Here is a 22,678-nt window from a genome sequence, read left to right as displayed (position 1 = left end):
AGAATGTAAATCTCCTCTGACATTGTGAAAAATACACCAATATCACCCTGGACCACATTGCTGCTGAGACAATGGAAATTGGATACTTTGTGTTTGCATAATGATATTTTAAAAGTTGAAAAAGTTTTGGTTACTAGAATATGGGACTATTGGTTTGCATGTTTGGTGTACTGTGATAGAGTATGAATACTGTGATACTTTGGCGTCTACATTATATGAGTCAATGTTGCGTTCGCATGTCTACACAGTATATTTATACAGTTAGCAAACAGAAGTAAAAGTCAGCGGTCTGCATCCTGGTATATGGTCTATGAGATTTGCCATCCATTCTTTCTCTCTTTCTCTCTGTCTTGTTCTCTCTCACATACTCTGTCTCCCTCCCTCTCTTTTTCTCTCTCTCTCTCTCTCTCTCTCTCTCTCTCTCTCTCTCTCTCTCTCTCTCTCTCTCTCTCTCTCTCTCCGTCTCTCGCCCCTGCAGGCTGGCCTACCTACCCCTGTCCCTGACCACGCTGCGCCTCAAAGCGCTGTGGCTGTCTGAGAACCAGTCCCAGCCGCTGCTCACCTTCCAGACGGACGTGGACCCCGAGTCCGGGGAGAAGGTGCTCACCTGCGTGCTTCTTCCGCAGCAGCCTTGCGAGCCCGACAACAAAGGTAAGACGCCCCACCTGACCCCACCGCCACTCCGCCTGCTTAACTGGCCCCACAGCGCCATAAGGAAGGCCAGGACTCTTTGCTAATTCCAGTGCTACCTGTCTTGCACTTGTATCTCCCCGTTTATTTGGAAGTCACTGTAGATAAAAGAGCTGTCTGAATATAGTAAAAATAATCATTAGTATACTCCTCTTAGGCTGTACACATGTGGTTCAGTTATTACATTCTTTACTGTATGGCTCAGTTTTGCCCTGCCGTAGACAATAGTGACTTCCGAGTCTGTGAAAAAAGGCTCTTCAAAAAAGGTAAGGCCCTCTACTGGATCGGTCCTGTTGGTGGCACTGTTGGCGTTTGGCCCTGCTGCGTGTGTAGCGGCCGAGTTCGTTCCCCTCATTGTAATGGATTTCCAGCCTTCCATGCAGCGATGGCACCCTCCGCTTGCCCTCCCTCCCGCTGGCCTTGTTGTGATTCTTTGTTTGGCTTCTTGTTTAATGGATTCCGCTTAATACCAGGAAGCAGTTGGAGGGGCTCTTCAGGATGTCGCCCTCTCCAAGCAACAAGGTCTGCCTGTTAAGCGTCTTTTTATGGGGCAGTTGAGGCGTGCGGTGGGGCTGGAGAAGCCAACAAGAAACAGCCTCACATAATAAAGCACTTCACAGACACACTCTTCCCTTCCCTACCAGGATGTACAAGGACAAGGATGTGTCGGGACAATGCAAGTGAGGATAGCAGCAGGCCTAAATAGTCAGATCAAGTAAAGTAGGGGGAGGCCGCTTTATGCATGAATTCACTTTTATTTGCACAAACAATGTGCAAAGACAAGAATGTAGGCATGTCATGAACAAGGTCACGATGTGCTGTGAGTTTTTTTGAAAGAAGGACATCGCAGAGTATTGTGTGGTGTGTGTGTAATTCATAATGTGTCGGATGTGTAGTTCAGATGTAATTCTTTAAGCAGTGGATCTCAAACCTTGTCTGTCATTCACCATTTGGGAGGGGGGTTAAGCCCCATCTGGCCCTCATCGCCCCAACAAAATCAATTTAAAAATGTCAAGTGTCTTTGTGATTTGTTGGCGCTCATGCTGCCTGCTGCCAGCGGTTGGTTTCAGACATAAAACACACACAGATATTATGGTATATACGATATTTTCTTTTCGCCTGGTTTTTGGTTAATATCGATCAGCATTGTCTTTCTCCGCTGGGGCTGAATCACCTGCTATCTCTGTCTTCCATGTCACAAATTTATCCATTCTGTAACATTATGCCCACTGCTGTCTCTTTGTGAACACCATGGTGTAAAACGTTGTTTATTGTTCCACTGCAGTTAACATGACGCCGTTGAATCATTACTTGGTTCCATGTTAGATTTCCTCCTGGTCCCCTGGATTGGTTTTCATTTATGTGTATAAAGGACTCTTAAGGACCTTGTTTGTGTGTGGCGTTGATAAAAATGGACACAAAAAAGACTTTCCTCCCATTCGTTGTGCCCCACCAATGATGACTCTATTCCCTTTCGGTCCCCGTAACACTGACGGACATCGACCTGAGTTCCTGTCGTCTACTGTTTTGCTGTCCCCTTTAGCAGAGTTGCCCAGCAGCCACGGCAAAGACAATCAGTGAAGCAGCGGGCAGCTAGCATTAATTTCAACTTAACGTTGCACATAAGTGTAGCCGTAAGTGTAGTGAAGCGTTGTCTAGAGAGCAATCTTCCCCTAAACGCAGGAGAGATTTTGACCTAACTGCACAAGCTGTGAGGCTGCCAAGAGGAGGATGCTCTCCTAAATTATCATATACTAATGACGCCGATAGTCGTCTCCCACTGATTGCAGTGCTTCAAGCCACACTCAGGCAGCTGAGCAGTAATTGCTTCTAAAGCCGCTGTGTGTTTGCTGACGGGGTTCATTGTAGATCAGGGGCGCCAAGGCCCAGGTGTGTGTGTGTGTGTGTGTGTGTGTGTGTGTGTGTGTTGGTGTGCAGCTGATGGTGTACTGTCAAAACGACTCGGCCTCTATCACCCATGCACTTGTGATGCATTTCTCTCTCACACACACAAACGCACACGCACACGCACATGCACACACGCACATGTCCACGGATTGCTCGGCCAAAGAGGCTTAGCAGTGACTGGCCCAGAGCCATTGAAAGCTCGCCGCTCGATGCAGACACATTTGACTCCGGCTGGGTCGCCAAATTCGGTGCCTTATCCAATTGGGATTATAGTAATTATTTTATGCCCCCAGCACCCACAATCCCTCTGACTCCAGGTCAGTATATCAGTTCATCAAGTGCCCAATGAAATGCGAGCCACACTGTTTGTCTGTTGGTATATCTCTTCTCTCACGCCCCTGTAGCCAGGATGTGTTTCAGGCAGTGTTGGCTGCTGGCAGAGTCATCCGTGACTCCCGCCCCCTTGTGTGAGTGTGAGGCTGTGCGGGGCTTGCAGAGGTCAAGTCAGCGCGGGTAAGATTGGGGGTTGGGGGGCAGATAGACTTGCAATAAGCCTGTGAGTAAGCAGGGATTTGAAACTGTGATCTGGCATCCCGCACCCTCTCTTAGCCACTGCTGGCTTGGCACCCACGCTTGCTTGGACCGGGGGGTTGGTAATGCAGGGTTAGTTAGGGTGATAAAGAGAGGCAAGAGGTGCCTAAGTGCAAGGCCTCTCTCTCTCTCACCCCCCCCCCCCCCCTTTCTCTTATTCCTCTCACTTATTCCCTCTCTTACCCCCTCCCTCTTGTCTCTCTGTCTCTTTTTAATACATTTCACTCTCTCTCCCTCACACACACACACACACACACACACACACACACACACACACACACACACACACACACACACACACACACACACACACACACGTCTCCCACCCTTATTATGCTCTTTATAAACAAATCCAGCCAGGCTTTAAGCCTGTATGCAGTCAGGCGTTGCTTGGTTTTCACTGAGTCCTCATTTGTGACACACACACACACGCACCCTCGCTCACTCACTGCAGAGCTCTGCATTAAAGCATCCTCAGTGGGGTTTAATGTGGTGGCTAAGCAGGTTGAGATTACTGGTGCCTGGCCTGCCACCCTGACCTGATCCTCTGGGCTGTGGTGTGGTCAGACCTGGATAACCTCATGCCGTGCCGTGCCGGCCTGTGCTCTGCTCTGGCGTGGTGGGTGGCTGGCAGGTGTGCTATGTTTAGGTTTAGCTAATCACTCTGTGCTGAACTGGCATGTGTTGTGTAGGGGCTGTGTTGTCTTGCTTTGCCAGTGTCTAGATAACGCTGTGCTGTGTCGTGTTCAGGCTTTTGTTTGCTGGTCTGTGCTGTGTTTTTGTTCAAAGCTGCACCATGCAAGTGTTCGACCATAATATAACAGCTTGGAAGCCATTTTGATGGTAAATGAGCTTATAATATGGAGAATTGATTGTGCACCTAGCATAGCTGGCAGCGCCTCGCAGGCAGAAAACCAGCCTTGACATTTGGCTGACGGCGAGCCGAAGACGTCTTGTGAAAATCATAAAACGTTATCTGGTTAGTAGATATAGCTCTTTGGAGATTGCCTTTGCCTGTGGCTAGTCCTTGGGCTCCAAAACAAATGCACATACACCGGTGTCTAGGGGTAAGGGCTCAAGCCGTGAGAAGTATTTATAACAGCAAGGTAAAATATTCTCTAGGGGTAGTTGTTATGTTGTTTTCAGACATTGTGTTTACAACACAACGACAACACGTTCCATATAAAGCTGTTCTAGACACCTGCTTCACAGGTTTAGGCCGTGATGACCTTGTGCTGGGCTGGACTTTGCTAATGTAGACTTGAGTTTGACCTCGTTGTGTTTTTTTGTCACGCAGGCCTGGATAACCTGGCCCGGTGTGGTGGCCTAGAGAGCCTGGTGACCGACGTGGCCGACACCACTTGGGACGATCGAACTCAGAACAGGATCAGTGCCATCCGCTTCCTGGATGACGATGAGGACGAGGACGATGAAAAGGTGGGTGTGCTGAGTGTATTCTGCATTGTGCTTGAACACACTCAAGGTTATGACAAAGCAATGCAAGAGATATCGCTGTGTTAGATGAGGATGTGGACATATTTATGAATGGGGGTGCCTTGATGGGGACTGAGTTTCATGTCACTCGTGTCAGATGTGTTTTTGATGTCACTTAGAATGTCATTTGGATGTCACTTTGAATGAATGAATGAACGAATGATTGAGGGGCGGTAAATGAATGAATGAGTGAATGAATCAGAGGATACGTGCTTCATTTGAATATCAACTGGCTATTTTGAAGTATGGCCTGATCTGATGTCTTGTGTTTTCCCGATTGTTTTCTGCCCTGCTCTACAGGGAACCTTGCTGCGTCGAGCAACGCCTCACCCTGGCGAGCTGCGGAGCATGAAGAAAGCCGCCGAGAACCTCCGCAACGACATGAACGCTGCCAAAGGCCTGGACTCCAACAAAAACGAGGTCAATAACGCTGCTGACCGCGTGACCACGTCTGTGTGACCTCCTCCTCCTCCTCGCTCGCCTCTTGCTCTTGTGCTCTCCTTACCTCAGAGATGTCTTTTACCTCTTGTGTCTCTTGCCACTACTCCCCCGCAACACGCCACAACTTGCCCCGCCCCCCAATCCTCCCCAATCCCTGCTCGTCCTGCTGGACTCATCATGCCTCCTCCAGCCCCCCCTGCGGATCAGAACGGAGACTTCCATGGCTGTCTCAGCCCCCTCATCACTTCGTCCCATTTGGATTTGGCCACCATGCCTCCACGGTCTATGTGCCTTCTCAAAATGTCCACAGCAATAATCTGCACAGGTGTGCTTCTTTTTTAATGTGTGTGTGTGCGTGTTTGTATATTTTAAAAATCTAGTGCTCTTAATTTTTTGTAGAGATGGTAAATAGGTGCACTATTTAAAGTCTTACCATGCGATAAATGTCAAAAATCTTTGATCTTTGAAAAAAATTTAAGACACTGGGTGGACACTTGATTTTTTTGGGGGGGGATGTATAAAACCCAGGCTTTTTTGGACCTACTGATTTAAAAATTATTGTATAGTTATTTGTGAATATTACTTTTATACTTTTGGCAGCTGTGATGGTGTAAATTTTAAAAAGTGTATAGCAGGTTTTTTGATCAAAGGCAGAATTTAACTGTGTACACAAAAGTGGGCACAAAATAATTATTTTGAAAAGAAGAAAAAGTAAAAAACAAAATCCAAAAAAAAAAAAAAAGATCTTTATTTTTTAACATCTTCTTTGAAAGTCTTGATGGCCTCAACACTTCTCTTCTGGTTCATTAGTCTTTGTTTCTCTGCTTAGATGTAAATACAGCGCGTGTTCTTAAGGGCTAACAGAACACACTGTGAAATTTCCATTACCACTCACAGCCACTAAAATTGAGGCAAGTGTGAAGGCCGTCTGACTCACTCTCTCATCACGCCTCTCTATTTTCCTTTAGTTTTTATAATCATGATTGACAGCGGCCACTACATTTTTGCATATGTACTTTATCTCATGTAGAACCGGTACACTAAAGATGGTTTTGTAATAAAATTATGTACATTTTATACTTTGTATAGTTATGATCTCAGAAAATGCTGTTGTTATTAATATAAAATGCACTTTTGCAAGGGTTTCTTACACTTTATCAAAACGGCTTATTCTTATGGTACACTACAGACTTAAATTTTACTTTGTATTTTTAACAGTATACAGGAGTGATTTATGGACATTTTTTTCTTTTTTTAATGATTGAATTTTTTTTCAATGATCAAGCTGCACAAAGCCAATCTCAAATAAGCACAACCTTTGTGCTTAAAAACTTGGACTTTTAACCACTGATACAATAAAATGGATTTGTAAAACCACAAATTATGATTTTGTTTTTTACTAGGAATCAATAAAAGCCAACGTCTTTCCTTAGGTTATTGTGAATTTTTTTTTAAATTAAAACAATAATCTAAATTATATTGTTCCGAGGTAAAATTGGATGCACTTGTATGTATCCTCTGCAGGAACATAATCAAAACATCATCTCCTGGACCCTCTCATATCTTACTTTGATTCCACTCGGCCTAAGACACTGAGATATCCACTCCCATCTTTTCATCAATCCCATAATAATCTCTGCCAGGACAAGCCCATGGGATATCGGAATGAATAGCATTCCGCTGGCATTACTTGGTTACGTCTGAAGTGTCTGATGAGTTGAAAGGCCATCAGACGACCTCCTGGAACAATCTGGAACGTCCAATTCAGCATTGCAGCTTTAGTGTTGTGCTGTGACCTTGCATGCTTTTCAGACCTTTTCTGTTGACCTCTGTGTTGTCTCGTGTGTGAAATGCTCCATGTCAAACGTGTTGTGAAATAATGTATGTACTATGTGGGTGGGTGGGTGGTGAGAGGTTAATGTTAAATGAAACTTTAATGTTTCATGTCACAAATGTGCATAATCTATCCTTTTTGCATTTCCAAGCATTTACAAAGTGATTCTTGTATTTTATAGTGTAGAAAGAAAATATGCAGATTGATACAAGAATTGTGATTTATGCACATAGGCATGCTAAGTGTTTTGTATCTGATGACCAATCACGGTCAGTTATTTTTTTTATTATTGATTCAAATAATATTTGTACAAATATTTTGTGACCAGATAAGGACTTTTTGCCTCAAGTATTGAATATATGTCTGTGGATTTTCCAGAAAGTCACTTCAAATGGATTCAGGGATTCAGACTACACACATTATATGCACACTAGTACATGCACAGTATATTACATTATTTAGCATTTTAGTGCCTTGTAAACTATGCAGACTTTTAAAATTCAGACAATTCATTCAGATCGTACTGATGTATGCGCAAGGCTGTAGGCAATTTGGAAATATTGTTTTTATGTGCTGTACCGCCCTACATTTGAAAAGCCAAATCATGCTCACAGAGAGAATGAGTAGACTTTTATCGACTAGTCTCACAAATTGGTGGCCTAATCTTCTATGTAGCACTCTTGCGCTTGGGAGTGCCGGTGGTTGTGTCCCTGAAGGTCTTTTTCTTAAAGGTCTTCTCTCCTATGGATTATTCCAGAATGTCTTCGAGTGCCTGATGTGTACTTTCTTCTGATTAGTCTCTGAAACATTTAAAAGGAATTAGGGGACCACAGTTAAATATGTTGTCAAGAACAGGAATACCTGAAATACACCTTTGAAATGTCAAGGTAAAATGTCATAGTCATGTTTAACTTTTCAGTTACCTTTAGCTTTTCCCAAAATGTCACTGCAGTTAAATGCTCTCATTTTCCAAAGCAGATTTAGAATGAGCTCAAAGGCATGTTCAGGAGAGTGGATGCAATTTTGAATTGTGCTCTCCAGTTTTTTAATGAAACCTTTTTAGGTATGGTTTCTTGAGAAGGTAAGTCAAATGCTACATACTTAACTGAAAATATGACTTGTCAAAAGACCGTAGGTGGGTAATGGCTGACTGAATGGGTCAATTTGGTCATGAAACAACTTGACATATTAACAACTCATGATCTGATGTTTTGTAGGACTACATACCCCACTACATGTGAGGTATTCTCAGGAAACAAACCACGGGACCCTCACCCTTCCCTAACGAAAAAGAACTACAGGAATCCTGTAGTATTTTGAGACATACTATAGAAGTACTAAGACTAGGAACCAGTATAGAGGTTAGATATAGAGAATATTATAGAATATACACTACAGATCTATTCTAGTCTCTTATCTTCTCTTGGTATTAGTTCTTAATTAGTTCCCACACTACTTACATTTTTGTAATCTTAGTTCTATATTGGTGTTAGAGGAGCTATGTAGGCCTACAGAGCCACACAACACTCTTCCATGGCTTGCATTGTATATTGATATACAGTGGCCACACATGGTAAAATGTGGTATTACAAGAGAGCCGACTCAGTGCTAGCCGATTTAGGCTACATGCTAACTTCAGTGGATATCTAAAGAACACAAAGCTTAGGTCTTTTTGCGTTTTTACAAAATATAACTGCAATTTTTTTACAGTACAATGCAGTTATACCGCAATAATATTTCCAAAATCTCCAATAATATGTCAAAAATTTTGTATGTCTGCAGTAAAATACAGTAGGCCTAGGCTATAGTGCAATGCAGTTTTTCATGTCCAAAATATTGCATTTCCTGCATAAGAACTGCAAATACTTCCTCCAAAACTGTAGTTTTGACACTTGAAGTAATGCAGTTATTTTCTGTAGTCTAAGGGATTTTGTAGGCTACCCTTATATCCACCACATACTGCCAGCCATTTTTGGTGAAAGGACAATGATTTCATAGGCCCACAAGGTCACAAGTGCCTGTAAGAGGGAGGCAGTGTAGCCTTGTCTAGTTAGCTGTAGTGGATATACTGTGGTGTAGTAGTTAGCTGTAGTGGATATACGGTGATCAACCGCAAATGTTTAAATGTACCCTTTATTTATACTGATATGGTAAGTTTAAGTACAGTATATACTGTGTAGTCCTGCGTATCACGTAGACTACACGGAGGTAATGTAGGCTATAAACTCCAGGAATTTCATCAGTCCCCAAACTGGCCAGCCTATTTTAAACAATCTATTTTTGTAATAATCTGTAGCCTATTATGATTTGACATTTACAGGCATGTAGCCTACTTTTTAATGTAGCCTACGATTTTTTTTTGTTGCTTTGAGTGTCTATTCTATAGTGTTTGATTTGAGAAATTAAAAGGAGACAATACAGATGGAAGTGAATAGAAATAATTATTCCTGCACATGAAGTTGACAAGCAAACAATGTGGCTGACCATGTGGAATTTCTACTGCTCACTGTTGGTCCAGGTTATTACCTGACAATAGAAGAACATATCTTCCATAAAGTGCACATGCATTTTGCTAGATGAATGACTACACTGATCCATTTAGTCAACTAACTGCACTGTCTTGTATCTAGGAACGATAGCCCTAATTGTTTAGCCTACTTTAGAATGTAAAGGCAAGGGTCAGTATCTAAAACTCTAGGCTACTAAAACTATTTCCTAATGGGCGCGCTTTAATATTTTCCAATCCGTTGAATTTTATTGTGGAGTCACAATTTGTTATCATTTAGGCTAATACCTTCAGACTGATATTGGTTGCCAATAGCGTCATCATGCAGCTCCATAACTCATGTAAAATGTCATAGGCCTACTGCAATTTCGAACTGCAGCGCAGCCGCACTATTTCAGTAGCCTATAGCAGCTTCCTCCTATCAGGTAGACTAGACACACTCGCTCGCATCATGAAACCGATTTGGCCCAAATATGGCTCATCCATGAAAGGTGGTTCTCCCATGCTTGACTGGAGTTGTTAATTTCACCCCGCGACCCGATGTAATGTAATGTGTTCTGCCTCACAGGGGGCCAGAGCCGCTAAGACCGCTGTGAGCAGCGGGAACGGTAGCAGCGGCAGCAGTAGCAGCAGCATCGTCAGCCACACCTGGACGCTCCCCAGCCTGCGCTGGGTGACGGGCAAAGAGCCTCAGCAAAGCGCCCTCGCCCTCAACCACAACAGCGTCAGTGACGGCATCAGGGGACGCAACTCCAACCCCGACAAAGACCCGGCAGAGTCCGGCACTGATGAAGTAAGGTTACTCTCTGTAGAAGACAGTGACAGTTTTGTCACTGGCTAGTAGGCAGTTCATTCTCTTTACATTATGTTGATAATGAGGCAGCCAGGGCTTGGTTGTCTAACTCTATTACGTATACCTAGAAAAATCCATAGGCACTGTCAAAACTAACTCTCTCTTGTCCACCACATTCTAGAACATCACTGGTCACTTCTCCGAGGCCAAAGCATCTGGCCGGGGCCTCAGACATCACCGGGGCGAGCTCCACCAGGACAGCAGGAAGCTCCCGAGGTGCCGGGCCATGATGTCAGCCCTCTGTCACCACGGAGACGTGGCCCCAGAGCCCCCTGAGGGCAGCGCCCTTGTGCCTGAAAAGACTGTGTTCAACAAATCATTCATCTCCCAAGTGCCATTAAGAGTAAGGGGCGGAATGTCTTTTTTTTTTTTACTGCTTTCAGTCAGGAAAGAGAGGAGTTAGATCCCTTGCTCACAGGCCCCCAGACCCTGAAAATACCTCAGGGGCCTCTAGGTCTAGGGTGCTGAAGGATGGGGTCCACTGATACCACTACCAGGGCTTAGCAGAAATTGTGACAGAAGCCTTCCATTAAATATATATAAATCTTGAATCATTTTTTTTTTTTGAATATGTCAGATAGGGACAGAGATATCTCTTTAAGCCACCTTGACCCCCTAAGGAAAGGTCTGTGCAAGCAATCATCTATCTATAATTTTAGAAATGAAAAGGGCTCTGGACAAAAGGGGAAAGGTAAAGGTAGCAGGCTCTTTTGTTATAGTGCAGGGCTTCAAAGCTGAAAGTGATTTGATACCAGCTCACTAAGCATTCACAGAAGCTCCCTCACAGTAGGGTGCTAAGTGGAGCTATTAAGAGATCCACCAAGGAGACAAACACGTATCAAATGTGGTTTCCGTTGGTTCAAAGTTCAGTTCAAAGTTCACAATGGTTCATGTTATGTCTTGTCTGAGCACACGTTGTTCGTGCCTCTTTGGCACGTCTTGGGGTTTGCAAACCAATCACCCTGTGTGTGTCCACTCTCCCTCCAGCTGCAGATCAAAGTAAGCGGGCAGCGCGGAAGCCTGGGCATCAGCATTGCCGGAGGAAAGGGCTCCCTGCCGTACAAGGAGCAAGATGAGGTCAGTCATATCGCCTCCGCCGTTCTGCTTGCCCTGCACACACGTAGAGCTCTGCTCTGCCCTCAAGAGGACGACTGTCCAACTCATTACACCGACATTAGCATTCGAGCTGAAGCCGCACCGATAAAGCACCACATGCAGTCTAATTCAGAAGATGACAGCTCGCCAAGTGAATTAGCAAGGCCCGGTGCTCTGGCTGGGTCTGAGAATTTGAATTTCCCTGCTCCTTTAAAAAGGGCTTGGCAAAATGAACCATTTCTCAACATCATACCTCTTTCAAGAGTGGGTTTATTTTTCAATTTTTTCCATTTTGTTGGGTTATCTGTTTGTTTACGTTCAGGGCATCTTCATCTCAAGAGTGTCGAAAGGGGGTCCTGCTGAGAGGGCCGGGGTCCACGTAGGAGACCGAGTGCTGGAGGTGGGTGGTAGACAGAGTTCTGAGATGCTTCTGACAGCATTTTTTAACATCAAAGATGCTCATTCCCATGCCTTAAAGCTTGAGGCTTACATAGCAGTGCAGGCATTACATGGATAGCATTCACAAGAAAAGACAGTCGCTTTTGTAAATAATTTTAATTTGACCTGCTTTAATGTCAATCTCATTTGAAAACTTTTAAATCAGCATGGCAATAGTTTCTGTTTTCCACTGTGTTGTTAGTCTCCTTCTGGCCAGTGGAGGGCATTGTGGGACAAAACCATAATCAACCTCTAGCTCTACTCTACTCTAGCTCTACAATCTGACATCAACAGTTTACAAACCAAAACAAAAGTTGTGGTTGTTTATTCCTCTCAGCTTTGTTGAATATCAGTATGTTGCAGCACACAAAAGTTAACTTTTTCTGAAGTAGTTTAGTTCATGCTCATTTGACCTTCTGATATTTATACTTCCCTACTCTCCCTCTTACTCTTGATTAGTGTGTCTGGGGGTCAGTGGGGTCGTTTTCCAACATGGAACTTGGTAGTTCAATCTCACGCTCCTTTTCCCTAGCCGGGTTTGAGCAGCTCTTAGTGCTACTGTGAGAGAATCATGTGGCCCTTGTGCCGGCAGGTCAACGGTCTGGACATGCAGGAGGTCACCCACCACGAGGCGGTCAGCACCCTGAGGAATGCTGGGAGCTGCATCAAGATGAAAGTGCTGAGGTCGCGAGCCCTGCCGCACGAGCCTTGTCCCCCGCCAGAGAACCCTGTTGCTGCCAGGGAGACAGAGCTGAGAATCGTCCGACAGCACGACCCTGGGAACAGCAGTGGAGGTGGAGGTGGAGGTGGAGGCAGCAGTGGAGGTGGAGGTGGAGGCAGCAATCGGCATGTGCCCAAGCAGCCCAAAGTGGAGCCACCGGCAACAGACTACAGTCTGAGCAAGAGGATCGAGGCCGTGGTGGTGTGCAATGGAAACGGAGTGGTGAGCAGCTTCCTCTAAGCCATTCATGATGGCTCCTGTGTGTGTGTGTGTGTGTGTGTTCTACATTTGTGTAAGTGTCTGTGTGTATCATTCAAGTCCTTTTTTCCATTCAAGGTATTGTATTCAATGTGTCCTCAAGGTATTGTAGTCAATGTGTCCTCAAGGTATTGTATTCAATGTGTCGGTGAAGAAATGTCTTCTTTCAGAACCGGCTCAACACTGAACCTGCCCGTGGTCGAGTCGTGAAGGATGCCGACGCCTCTCTTAAAAGCAACGCCCTGCAGGTCGTGAAAAACACCATGACAGTAAGTGTGGTAACATTTCTCAAACGCTGCGTCTGACACAAGGGATGAGGAGACCCATATTTAATGATTCTGATGACCTCAATTCCAGCCTGACAAGACAGGCCTTTTAAGGCGTCTAGTTATAAACCACCAATTTCATACTTAGTAGACGCTGTCGTATTTGATGATTGTTGTTTTGTAGTGTTTGTTTGGCTATCTCCATGGGCTTTCTACAAAGAAAATAATCACAAATTCTGAACAGAAAACAGTGTTGTTTCCTTTTGACAATTCAAGCAGTCTGTGCTGTACCTTAGTAGTTATATATCACAGCCCACTTGAGGGGCAATCTGTAATGTCTTAGGTAACAAAAATATAGTTTTATGCCATAAATCATCCCAGCAGAATTGCCTACATCTGTCCCTTTCCTTTTTTCTACCCTATGATTGACTGGTCCTACAATAAATCTCCTAATCTCTATTTCTCTCCCTCTCCCTCTTTTTCTCTCTCTCCCTCCCTCTCTGTTGGTCCCCACCACCACCCACACTGCCTGTGAATCACTGACCTCCCTTTCAGATACCCCGGATCATCCTTACGCATCCGTCCACCTCGGACGAGGACGTTGAGCCCCTCACCCCAAGCCCTGATGAGGGGGATTTGGACGACTTTGACGACCCGGACTCTCACCTATCCTCAGACTGTTTGAGCAGCGCCTTCTATCCACCCTGAGTCAGTCGGTGGCGAGTGCGTCGTGTGCTCCTGTCCAGGGGACGTGTGTCCTACCAGCTGCTGTGTTTTTTTTTTACTTACTTGTTCTGCATTTTGTATGTGGGCTTAATGCATGTAATGCTGCTTATGGAGGAGTAGGGGATGCTTCCTAATTAGAGGCAAACATAATTAGAGGCAGTTTTGGTTTGTTTGCTCTTTGGTTTATCTGTGACTGTCTGAGCCATGTGCAATAAATGTGAAGACTTATTTGAAACTCTAGAAGACCACCATTTGAAAAGCAATACTACACTAAAACCATTATTGCCATGCTGACACACACACACACACACACACACATAAACACACACACACTCACTCTCTCTCTCTCTTACACACACACACACACACTCTCTTTTTCTCTCTCACACACACACATACACACACAGGATTTTGCCCAGTACACATAGGAGTTGCAGCAATGATAATGCAAATGTTGCCCAAACACACCCCTGTCCAATTAATTTAGAATGTAATCTGAATGTCCAGCTGCAGTTTAAGGGATCATTTTGATAGGGCCAAATACATTTTGTGGAGGTTATTGTGCGATATAGCTCACAATGTAATTAGCATATATCAGGAGACTGTGATCCTGACGACCACTGATTGTTCAAGCCTCTCTTGTCCGAAGCAAATTACATCCTGCTTAACTGCTCAAACGCTGCTCAAATTTTCTAAATGCTCACACGGCATTTGCATAAACCTGTATATTCATTCTCTGCAAGAAATGCATGCTAACCTTCAGCATACTATCTAGACATCATTCACATTCGTAATGAGTTGGTATCTTGCTTTTCGTTGTTCACAGAAAAGCATGTAAGCACAACACAAAAAGCATGCAGAATATAGAAGAGAGAGAGAGAGAGTGTGTTAATCGGAAACATTTGAAGCTTGTAATAGCCCATCATGCAATATTGTTCATTAGAGGATATTCATTAGAGGATCTCCACTACAGACTTTTCATTCGCCTGGTAATCCAAGGACACACAGTCACACAGACACACTCTCTTTCAAAAATCTTCATTAAGAATGTCCCCCAGTTTCATTACTATGCTGAAGTTGTACCAGTGACCAGTGAACACTTGCCAAATTCACACCGGAGTAGAACTGAACAACTTTTAATAGACATAAAATTGACTCCGGGCTTTTGTCTACTTATAAAGTATAAAATAAATCATTCATGTTCTTTATCAGAGGTAGAGCGTGACTCATGCCCAGGGCTGTTGAAGCAGACACATTATGGAAAATGTTATTTTATTATTAAATAATTTATTATACGAGTTACTGTGATCTGCCTTGAGTTAAATCATAAATGACAGTGGTGATGTGCTATGTCAGCTTTTCAACACAGCTCTGTAAATCCACAAAGGCATCAGGAAGGCTCTATGTTTTACAATCATCAAAGATCATTGTGTGTTGGAGTTTATGCTGTTTGTATATCAAACCAGTTATAAAATAAGTCCTGTGGGGAAATGTTTTTGGAGCTTTGCAATACCACTGAATATACAATATACAGTTTTGTACTCTGTATATATAACATTCTGTCAAGACAAAAACTAGCATATGAAATGATGTTTGAATTAAGCATAAAACAGCTGGCCATTGTGTAATGTTTTAATGGTTATACTCATCATTAAGAATATGTTTGAAACATTACATGCTATTGCTGTGATGAAGATTTTTCAAGGAAACTAAACAGTGCTTTGGCAATGCATTACTATATGCACAGTACAATAACACTACATACTTCATGCAATTCTCTGTCCTTTCTAACACAGTGTAGACATAATTATGATGACTACTCAATCAGATACAAAATCAGGAAGCAGATGTACAGACTCGTTAAGCTTTTATACCGAAATAATCTGTTGTTTGTGCAATGGTAACTGCTGCATTCAGAAGGTGCAGCAATTAATACCTTGTATGCCTTGTGTTGTTTCTTTGTTTATATTCTGGAAATTCTTACTGTAAATAATATTTCAATAAACATTTCTCCAAATTCTGGTCCAGTAACCAATAATATTCATTTTACAGTAAAAATTACTATCGTGGTTATGTTGGTTGTATTAGCATTATGTTATGCATTTTTAAGTTGTATGCTGCTATGCAAGCATATTCAATAGACATATTCTTATTCAGGCAACTACAAAATAACCTTCAGAAACAGAAAGTTTATTTCTTCATATCTGTAAGCATTAGAGAGAATGAACGCATTTCAAATGGCCCTTCAAATTTGCATTTATTCCCTTTGGAGAGACGCTTACTACCATGTGCCTCCTGGCTATTGAATCCATGACCCTGGACCTCTGCACTGTGTTCTTACAAAGCTTTCAGGAACTCAGCTGCCATTCACACTGTTATTTTCAGGTGTTAACAAAAGGAATGGAGAACTTGAGTGGGAAGTGTCCAACCACTCTGAAATTAGACAGCGGGGATGTGTTTGTCACAAGTAGCGGTTCTACTTTTTAAAACAAAGAAATGTAGAATGTGGTGTTTTTTAACAACCATTTGCTGTGACAGATCTGCTGAGGTCACTTTGAAATTGGCAACCAGGCAGACAAGTATAAAACATCTTGAGAAGAGATGGTCTACGCTTGCAAAGTCGGCTCTGTTCCATTTACATTTACATTTACATTTATTCATCCAGCAGACACTTTTTCCAAAGCGACTTACAAATGTCATTTATATAACATGGGCATTGTTGCATTGTCCCCTGAGCAACTCGGGGTTAAGTGTCTTGCTCAAGGGCACAACGGTGAAGGCCGGGAATTTAACTGACTGCAAGGTAACCATGGTTGCTTTGAGGAGGGACACATTCTTATTGCATGTATCTGATCTGGTGTGGCAGGGCTGTGGCAATGCACATGATATACTGTATGGAGTTTGCAGATGAGTTCTAAGCAAATACTGTATATGTCACCTAAATCAAAAGATTCTATGTTTTCTTGCTCTCTCGCTTTCATATACACTCTCTCAGACACAGAACATAATCCAACATTTGTCAAACAATGTACCGGTATGTTCAAAGGGGTCTTCCCTATGTTCCCTGGGTCCTATGTTCCCCGCTCAGGTTAGGGTTAGGGGTCCTATGTTCCCTGCTCGGGTTAGGGTTAGGGGTCCTATGTTCCCTGCTCGGGTTAGGGTTAGGGGTCCTATGTTCCCTGCTCGGGTTAGGGTTAGGGGTCCTATGTTCCCTGCTCAGGTTAGGGTTAGGGGTCCTATGTTCCCCGGTCACATACAAAGCGGGGAACATACAGTGTAGGTACGCTCCCTGTTCAAATGGGTATTGTTGCATTGCTGTATTGTTGCATATGTGTGAAAACAGTGCATCGCCATCTTGCTCATCAGTATACCTTGACTTCATCTACAGCGAAAGCTTGCCACTGTCCACCTTGGTAACTGTTGAGACGCTGGCTATTCTTCACAAATAGAATTGACAGAGCACTATTGATTCCTCAAATTGGCAATTTGGCAAATTGACAATTCCGGTCTCAAGTTGAACTCCTTCACTCGCTTTCTCTCTCACACAAGATAGACAGCCACAGATGGCTATATTTGCTCTCACAGAGTTTGTTTGCTTTTCTGAGTTGCTAGAATGCCTTTCTTATTGGCATGTTGAGCCAATTTGGAAGGGCAAATATTTTAAACAAGTACCGTACTAAAACCCTTCACCATTCAAGGAATACCTTGCATTTTGCAGGAATGCCTTGCATTTGTTGTGCCTGCTGAATCTGGAATTAGCATAGCAATCTGAAGGAGAGACCCCTTTCTACTGACAAAGCAAGGTTAGTGATGTTTACAGTAATGCAACCTTGACTTATTCTCAGAGGGTATCTTTGGTCTCTTAAGTATCAGATAAGTCATTTATTTGTGAAACTAAGGTAAATATGAATAAATGAACAAATATTGAATGACAAAGAAGAAATGACACCATGTTGGGGATCCCACTGAGAGTAAACCATAATACCTTCACTCCTATAGTGCCCTTCAGCTTTTGTCATGCGGGAATGAACAACAACAACCAGCAACAGCAGCTATAAAAACAATGAGGCTGCTTCTGTGGATGAGAAAATAATTAAAGCAACACCAAAGCACTTTTCTCTTGTCGCACGCACGCTATTCGTTAATCCAGCACCGGCTTTGGACATAACGATGTCCACAGTCAAGGTAGAGTATGTTGCATGATTTTATGAAAGTATGATGTATTGCGACATCAGCAGCAAGTCAAATTTGTAGTTTCTTATGTCTCATTCCAAACTACAGATCCGCTACCCGATCTGGCAAACTTGCATAGTGCGGTTATATCCGATAGAGGGTCGTGAAGCGAATGCAGATGTGCCGTTCACCCTGTTATGAGTTGATGAACTACTGAAACGATTTTGGAAACAGTATTTTAAGGTACAAAAAACTCTTTGGTGTTGCTTTAAGGCGTAGCGGCTGAATTGGACCCAGGGAGCTCTCATGCTGGTTGTTGCATTGGTATTGACAAGGGCTGTGTATTGCTGCAGAGCTGTTAGAGGGGTGGGGGTGATGGCAAGTAGAGGCGGGCAGGGACGGCTGGGGGTGGTGGTCGCGGTGGTGGCAGCGGCGGTGGCTGCGTGTTGGTGTATGGACAAGGGCAGCTGTGAGGGAAATGTAGAATGTGACGCGCACCAAGGATTAGCCAACAGCCCGTCTACCAGTCAGCTTTCACACACACACACACACAAACACACACACACACACACACACATATGAGTGTGTGTTTGTGTGTGAGAGAGTGTGTTTAGTCAGATTTTTTTTTTTTTTTTCTTTTTCGCATGTCCAAATTTCCGTCAAGGATTCCCGGGACACTGAAAGACCGGGGTAGACGAAACTTGGTGGGCATGTAACCCCACATGGATACACATGGACGTTTTTTCTTTTTGATCTGTAGCCCCCCCGCTGGACTGCACCCCCCGAAAGGAGGGTAGGGCAGACACAGTTTTTTGTGAATATCTCGAGAACCGTAAGGTTTAGGAGGACCATTTTTTTTTGTATGTTGATCTCAAGGGGCCATGTCAACCCATTCCATAACCACTCATTTCATGTATAGCGCCACCTAGTTAAACACAAAAAAGTAAAAATGAGGTGTTGTAATCGCAGGTATCTGTGACCTAACATAGTCAAAACTGCATGAAATTGGAAATGTAGGATCATTATGACATCCTTTGAATGCACGCCAAGTTTCGTGGAATTCCGTTAATGGGGGGCCACACAATAAATTAATTTATGTTACTATACACCAACTGGCCTGTAGGTGGCCGAAGACAGTTTTCTGTGAATATCTCGAGAACCGTAGGGCCTAGGAGGTCCACCTTTTTTTTGTATGTTGGTCTTAAGGGGACATGTCAACCCATCCCATTACCACTTATTTCATGTATAGCGCCACCTAGTTAAAAATGAAAAAGCAAAAAATTAGGTGTTTTCATCACAATATCTCTGGCTGACATGGTCAAAACTGCACAAAATTGAAAGTGTAGGATCATTATGACACCCTCCGAATGCATGCCAAGTTTTGTGAACTTTCGTTCATGGGGGGCCTTACAATAAAATAATTTATGTGTACATTTAGTGACCGTACACCAACAAGGATTCCCGGGACACTGAAAGACCGGGGTACACGAAACTTGATGGGCATGTGACCCCACATGGATAGCATGGAACCATCGAAAGGAGGGTAGGGCAGACACAGTTTTCTGTGAATATCTTGAGAACCGTAGGGCCTAGGATGACCAATTTTTTCCGTATGTTTGCCTCCAGGGGTCATGTTAACCCATTCCATGTGCACACATGTGCATAAACAGATACACACGCACACACATACATTCACAGTAATCATACGTATGACACATACTCACACAGTAGACATATGTACGCATGCATGCACATGCACAAACACACATACACAGGCAAACACACAACACGCACACACACACACACACACACACATAAACATAAACATGTACACGCACACATGCACACAACTCAAGAATTTCTCAGAATTATGAACAGGCAAGATGGGGGTGGGGTTGTATAAAATGAATTTTACATGTGAAATCTATGAACTAATCATGTTTTGGTACTTGTTGTCTAGCAGATACCACTGAGAATTGAGTGTTGATAATGCGATTTAGTGAGACAGTTAGAATCATATAGGCCTTTCAGCGTGATTTATTTTTGTGGAAAAAATGTGCTGGACTGGGCGGCGGTCATATTTTGTACCGCTCTGCGGTACATCTAGTTTATTTTGGAACAGCGGAATTCTCATTATACACTGGGTGCCTTTTTTAGGAAACACAACACATCTATAAATGTGTACGTTCACCCCACTGTCTGCAGACATTCCCCTGGGGATGCCATATGCATGTTTTAAATATTTGTGGCAGACGTAAACCTGCGGACAGAACGTACCTTTCAAATGAAAGAGATGGGTGCACACACAGCTAAACAACATCTGAGGTACGCCTCCAGCAGTAATACATGATCAGACACGATAGCGCCTGCTGCATTATTTATTTTTTTAAGAGAGCGCTTGTGTACTGTTTAAAATCAACACATCAGGCACACATTTATAACGAACGTCATCAAACATTTATATCCATGCAGCAAACAAGACATCTCAGGTTTAGAGAAAATACATCTCAGCCAAGACACATCAAGAGACATGGAACAGCAAGTAGATACAATCATTTCTGAATTGAGGTTACCGCAGAAGATACCTTAATCAGTCAAATCATTTTCATCAATTTATCAATTGATCAATTCATCAAATCAATTTATGCACCCAGTGAGTTAGGATTATATAGTGATGAAAACCTATTATCGTAGACCATAGGTTCTCAAAGTGCGGCCCGGAGGCCAATGGTGGCCCGCGGAAACATTTCTGGCGGCCCGAGATAACATCTGATAACATCTGTAAAACTGTACAACTGTACTGTGTGCTTTGAAAAGAATGAATCTACGTTTAGTGGTGTTTCGTGGCCGTCAGGTTTTCCTGTGGTGCTTTGGTAGCTGGAATTGGCCCTGAATAAGGCTTATGCTGATAAGAAGCAAGGCACACCGAGACTGTTTGTTCTAAATAAGTTTGTACTTGAAATTGACTGCAACCAGAACTGTTATATCCCAAATTTGTCTGTTGAGCGTAGAGAACCCCAGGGATTGTGTGTGCATTGCATTTTTTCCTTAAGATTTTCACAAGTTTTGCCAGGTTTAGCCCTCAGTTATGAATTAAAATGTGTTTAATGCAATATAAACTGTAGAGATGCAACCTGGTCATTAAAATGATTACAAATGGGATTTTTTCATCTAAAATGGATTTCTCAGACTAAATGTCCATTCTTACACTGACCCCCTGGATGTAAAGTTTAATGGCGAAGGCTAGTCTTACAAGCCGTACAAATAAAGTCAGCAAGAAATCTCATTGGCATACTGAAGAAAACAAGAGCGAAGTATGCCACTCACACTGACCTTATACAATTTTAATAGGGGAAATAATTTGAGGAATGACCTTTAACTGAGTATGCATGACCATTTGTTCAAATATTCCTTTCTACTGAACTGACTGCTTGAGTCCGAAGGCTAGACCAGCTAAAGGGGTTTAAGAAAGAATGCATGACTCACTCATATCTATTGTCTATTTTTGACAGCATGGGGGTTCCAATCAACAAAGTTTAAACAGAGAGAGAGATAGCAGATGATTAGTAAATTAATTAGTAATTAAATGTAATTAAAATTAAATAATTTTTTCCCCCTGAACAGAATAGATTGAACAATGTATGCTGGATGAATGCTAGAACACTTTACATTACACAAGCATTACATTTGCTATTATTTAGCAATGTAAACGATGAACCAGACATGGCTATTAACTGTTGATGAGAGAGGAGAAAAAAAACATTGAAATGTATGCATCTATGTTGTGTGAAAGTAAATGTTTTTGTTTGACCTGTTGCTTCATGGTGTAGTGGCATCCAAAGCATGTGCTTTCTCTGAAAGACAAAAATATGTCCTGGCATTTTTCCAACACCTCTGATTTCTAGCTTCGATGCCCCCCTCCCCCCCACCACCACCACCACTCACACACACCAAACTGCAGCCTTGCAACATGAGCAGTGGCAAAATCTCAAACATACTGTCTTCAGCCACACAAAATGACTGCCAGTAGAGGGAAGCCTCAATGTCGGTAATTGCGCAGTCATTGTTTTTATCGGTGCCATGTAGGCTGGCTTCCATCACCATGCTATTTGTGGGTTTGAGTATCTATAAATGGCAGTGAGCTCTACAGCCTACTGCCACCACTGCAGCATGTCGGATCTCATCTGAAGTAGCTGAGAAGTATGCGATTCCCAGTAAGAGCGCACAAAAGTTGTTTAGCTCCATAAGATTACCCCAGGGGAAGATATGGACCTGGAACATATCAATGGCAGCCTGAACAAGGTAAGAGAGCTGTGATTTTGTTGAAAAGGGCAAAGTCAAGAACAGCTGACGTGTGTTCCTGACGTGAAGACAGATGGGAGGCAGATTAGACAGAAGGCCATGGCCCATGACCCATCATGTAGTGTAGTATAATTCTGAGGGGAATGCGATGGAAAGGTTTAAATAGAATATGATTTGTTCACTTTTGTCTGGGGAGACAAAAAGGATCTGGTGAATAATTGGAATTAAATTATTGAACTATCCTGAACAAATGTCACTTTCATGCTAATTGCATTATGTAATATAATTAAAATGTAAAATATTACATTTATATTTTCTAAACCTCATAGGACCATAATAGCCTCTGATTTGTGGATACAATTATTCACTTAAATGTGTTTAA

The 22,678-nt window shown here is 43.0% G+C and overlaps 3 protein-coding genes across 4 annotated transcripts in view; all 3 read left to right on the top strand.

Moving 5' to 3' along the window:
* Nucleotides 1-6,505, top strand: part of lrrc1 (leucine rich repeat containing 1) — a 38,950-nt gene extending 32,445 nt beyond the window's left edge. Inside the window, exons 12-14 of the mRNA XM_042065036.1 lie at nucleotides 479-651; nucleotides 4,487-4,626; nucleotides 4,984-6,505. Of these exons, the coding sequence (XP_041920970.1) occupies nucleotides 479-651; nucleotides 4,487-4,626; nucleotides 4,984-5,142 (472 nt within the window). The 3' untranslated portion in view covers nucleotides 5,143-6,505. The remainder of the gene's footprint in view (nucleotides 1-478; nucleotides 652-4,486; nucleotides 4,627-4,983) is intronic.
* Nucleotides 6,506-10,014: 3,509 nt separating this feature from the next.
* On the top strand, nucleotides 10,015-14,077 carry LOC121685629 (protein scribble homolog). The gene is made up of 7 exons (XM_042066241.1): nucleotides 10,015-10,257; nucleotides 10,439-10,660; nucleotides 11,305-11,394; nucleotides 11,735-11,812; nucleotides 12,443-12,793; nucleotides 13,000-13,098; nucleotides 13,651-14,077. Exons 1-7 carry the CDS (start codon nucleotides 10,015-10,017, stop codon nucleotides 13,801-13,803), a joined length of 1,236 nt encoding a protein of 411 aa, XP_041922175.1. The 3' UTR covers nucleotides 13,804-14,077.
* Nucleotides 14,078-22,031: 7,954 nt separating this feature from the next.
* The window catches only part of LOC121684903 (muscular LMNA-interacting protein), a 30,061-nt gene continuing 29,414 nt past the window's right edge, over nucleotides 22,032-22,678 (top strand). Inside the window, exon 1 of one of the 2 annotated variants that reach the window (XM_042065034.1) lies at nucleotides 22,032-22,296. In XM_042065034.1, coding sequence (XP_041920968.1) covers nucleotides 22,261-22,296 — 36 coding nt within the window. In that variant the 5' untranslated portion in view covers nucleotides 22,032-22,260. The remainder of the gene's footprint in view (nucleotides 22,297-22,678) is intronic. The other variant, XM_042065033.1, reaches the window with a different exon arrangement.

Source organism: Alosa sapidissima, chromosome 16, assembly GCF_018492685.1.
Source record: "Alosa sapidissima isolate fAloSap1 chromosome 16, fAloSap1.pri, whole genome shotgun sequence".
Classification (NCBI taxonomy): domain Eukaryota; kingdom Metazoa; phylum Chordata; class Actinopteri; order Clupeiformes; family Clupeidae; genus Alosa; species Alosa sapidissima.
This window is presented reverse-complemented; position numbering and strand designations above follow the sequence as displayed.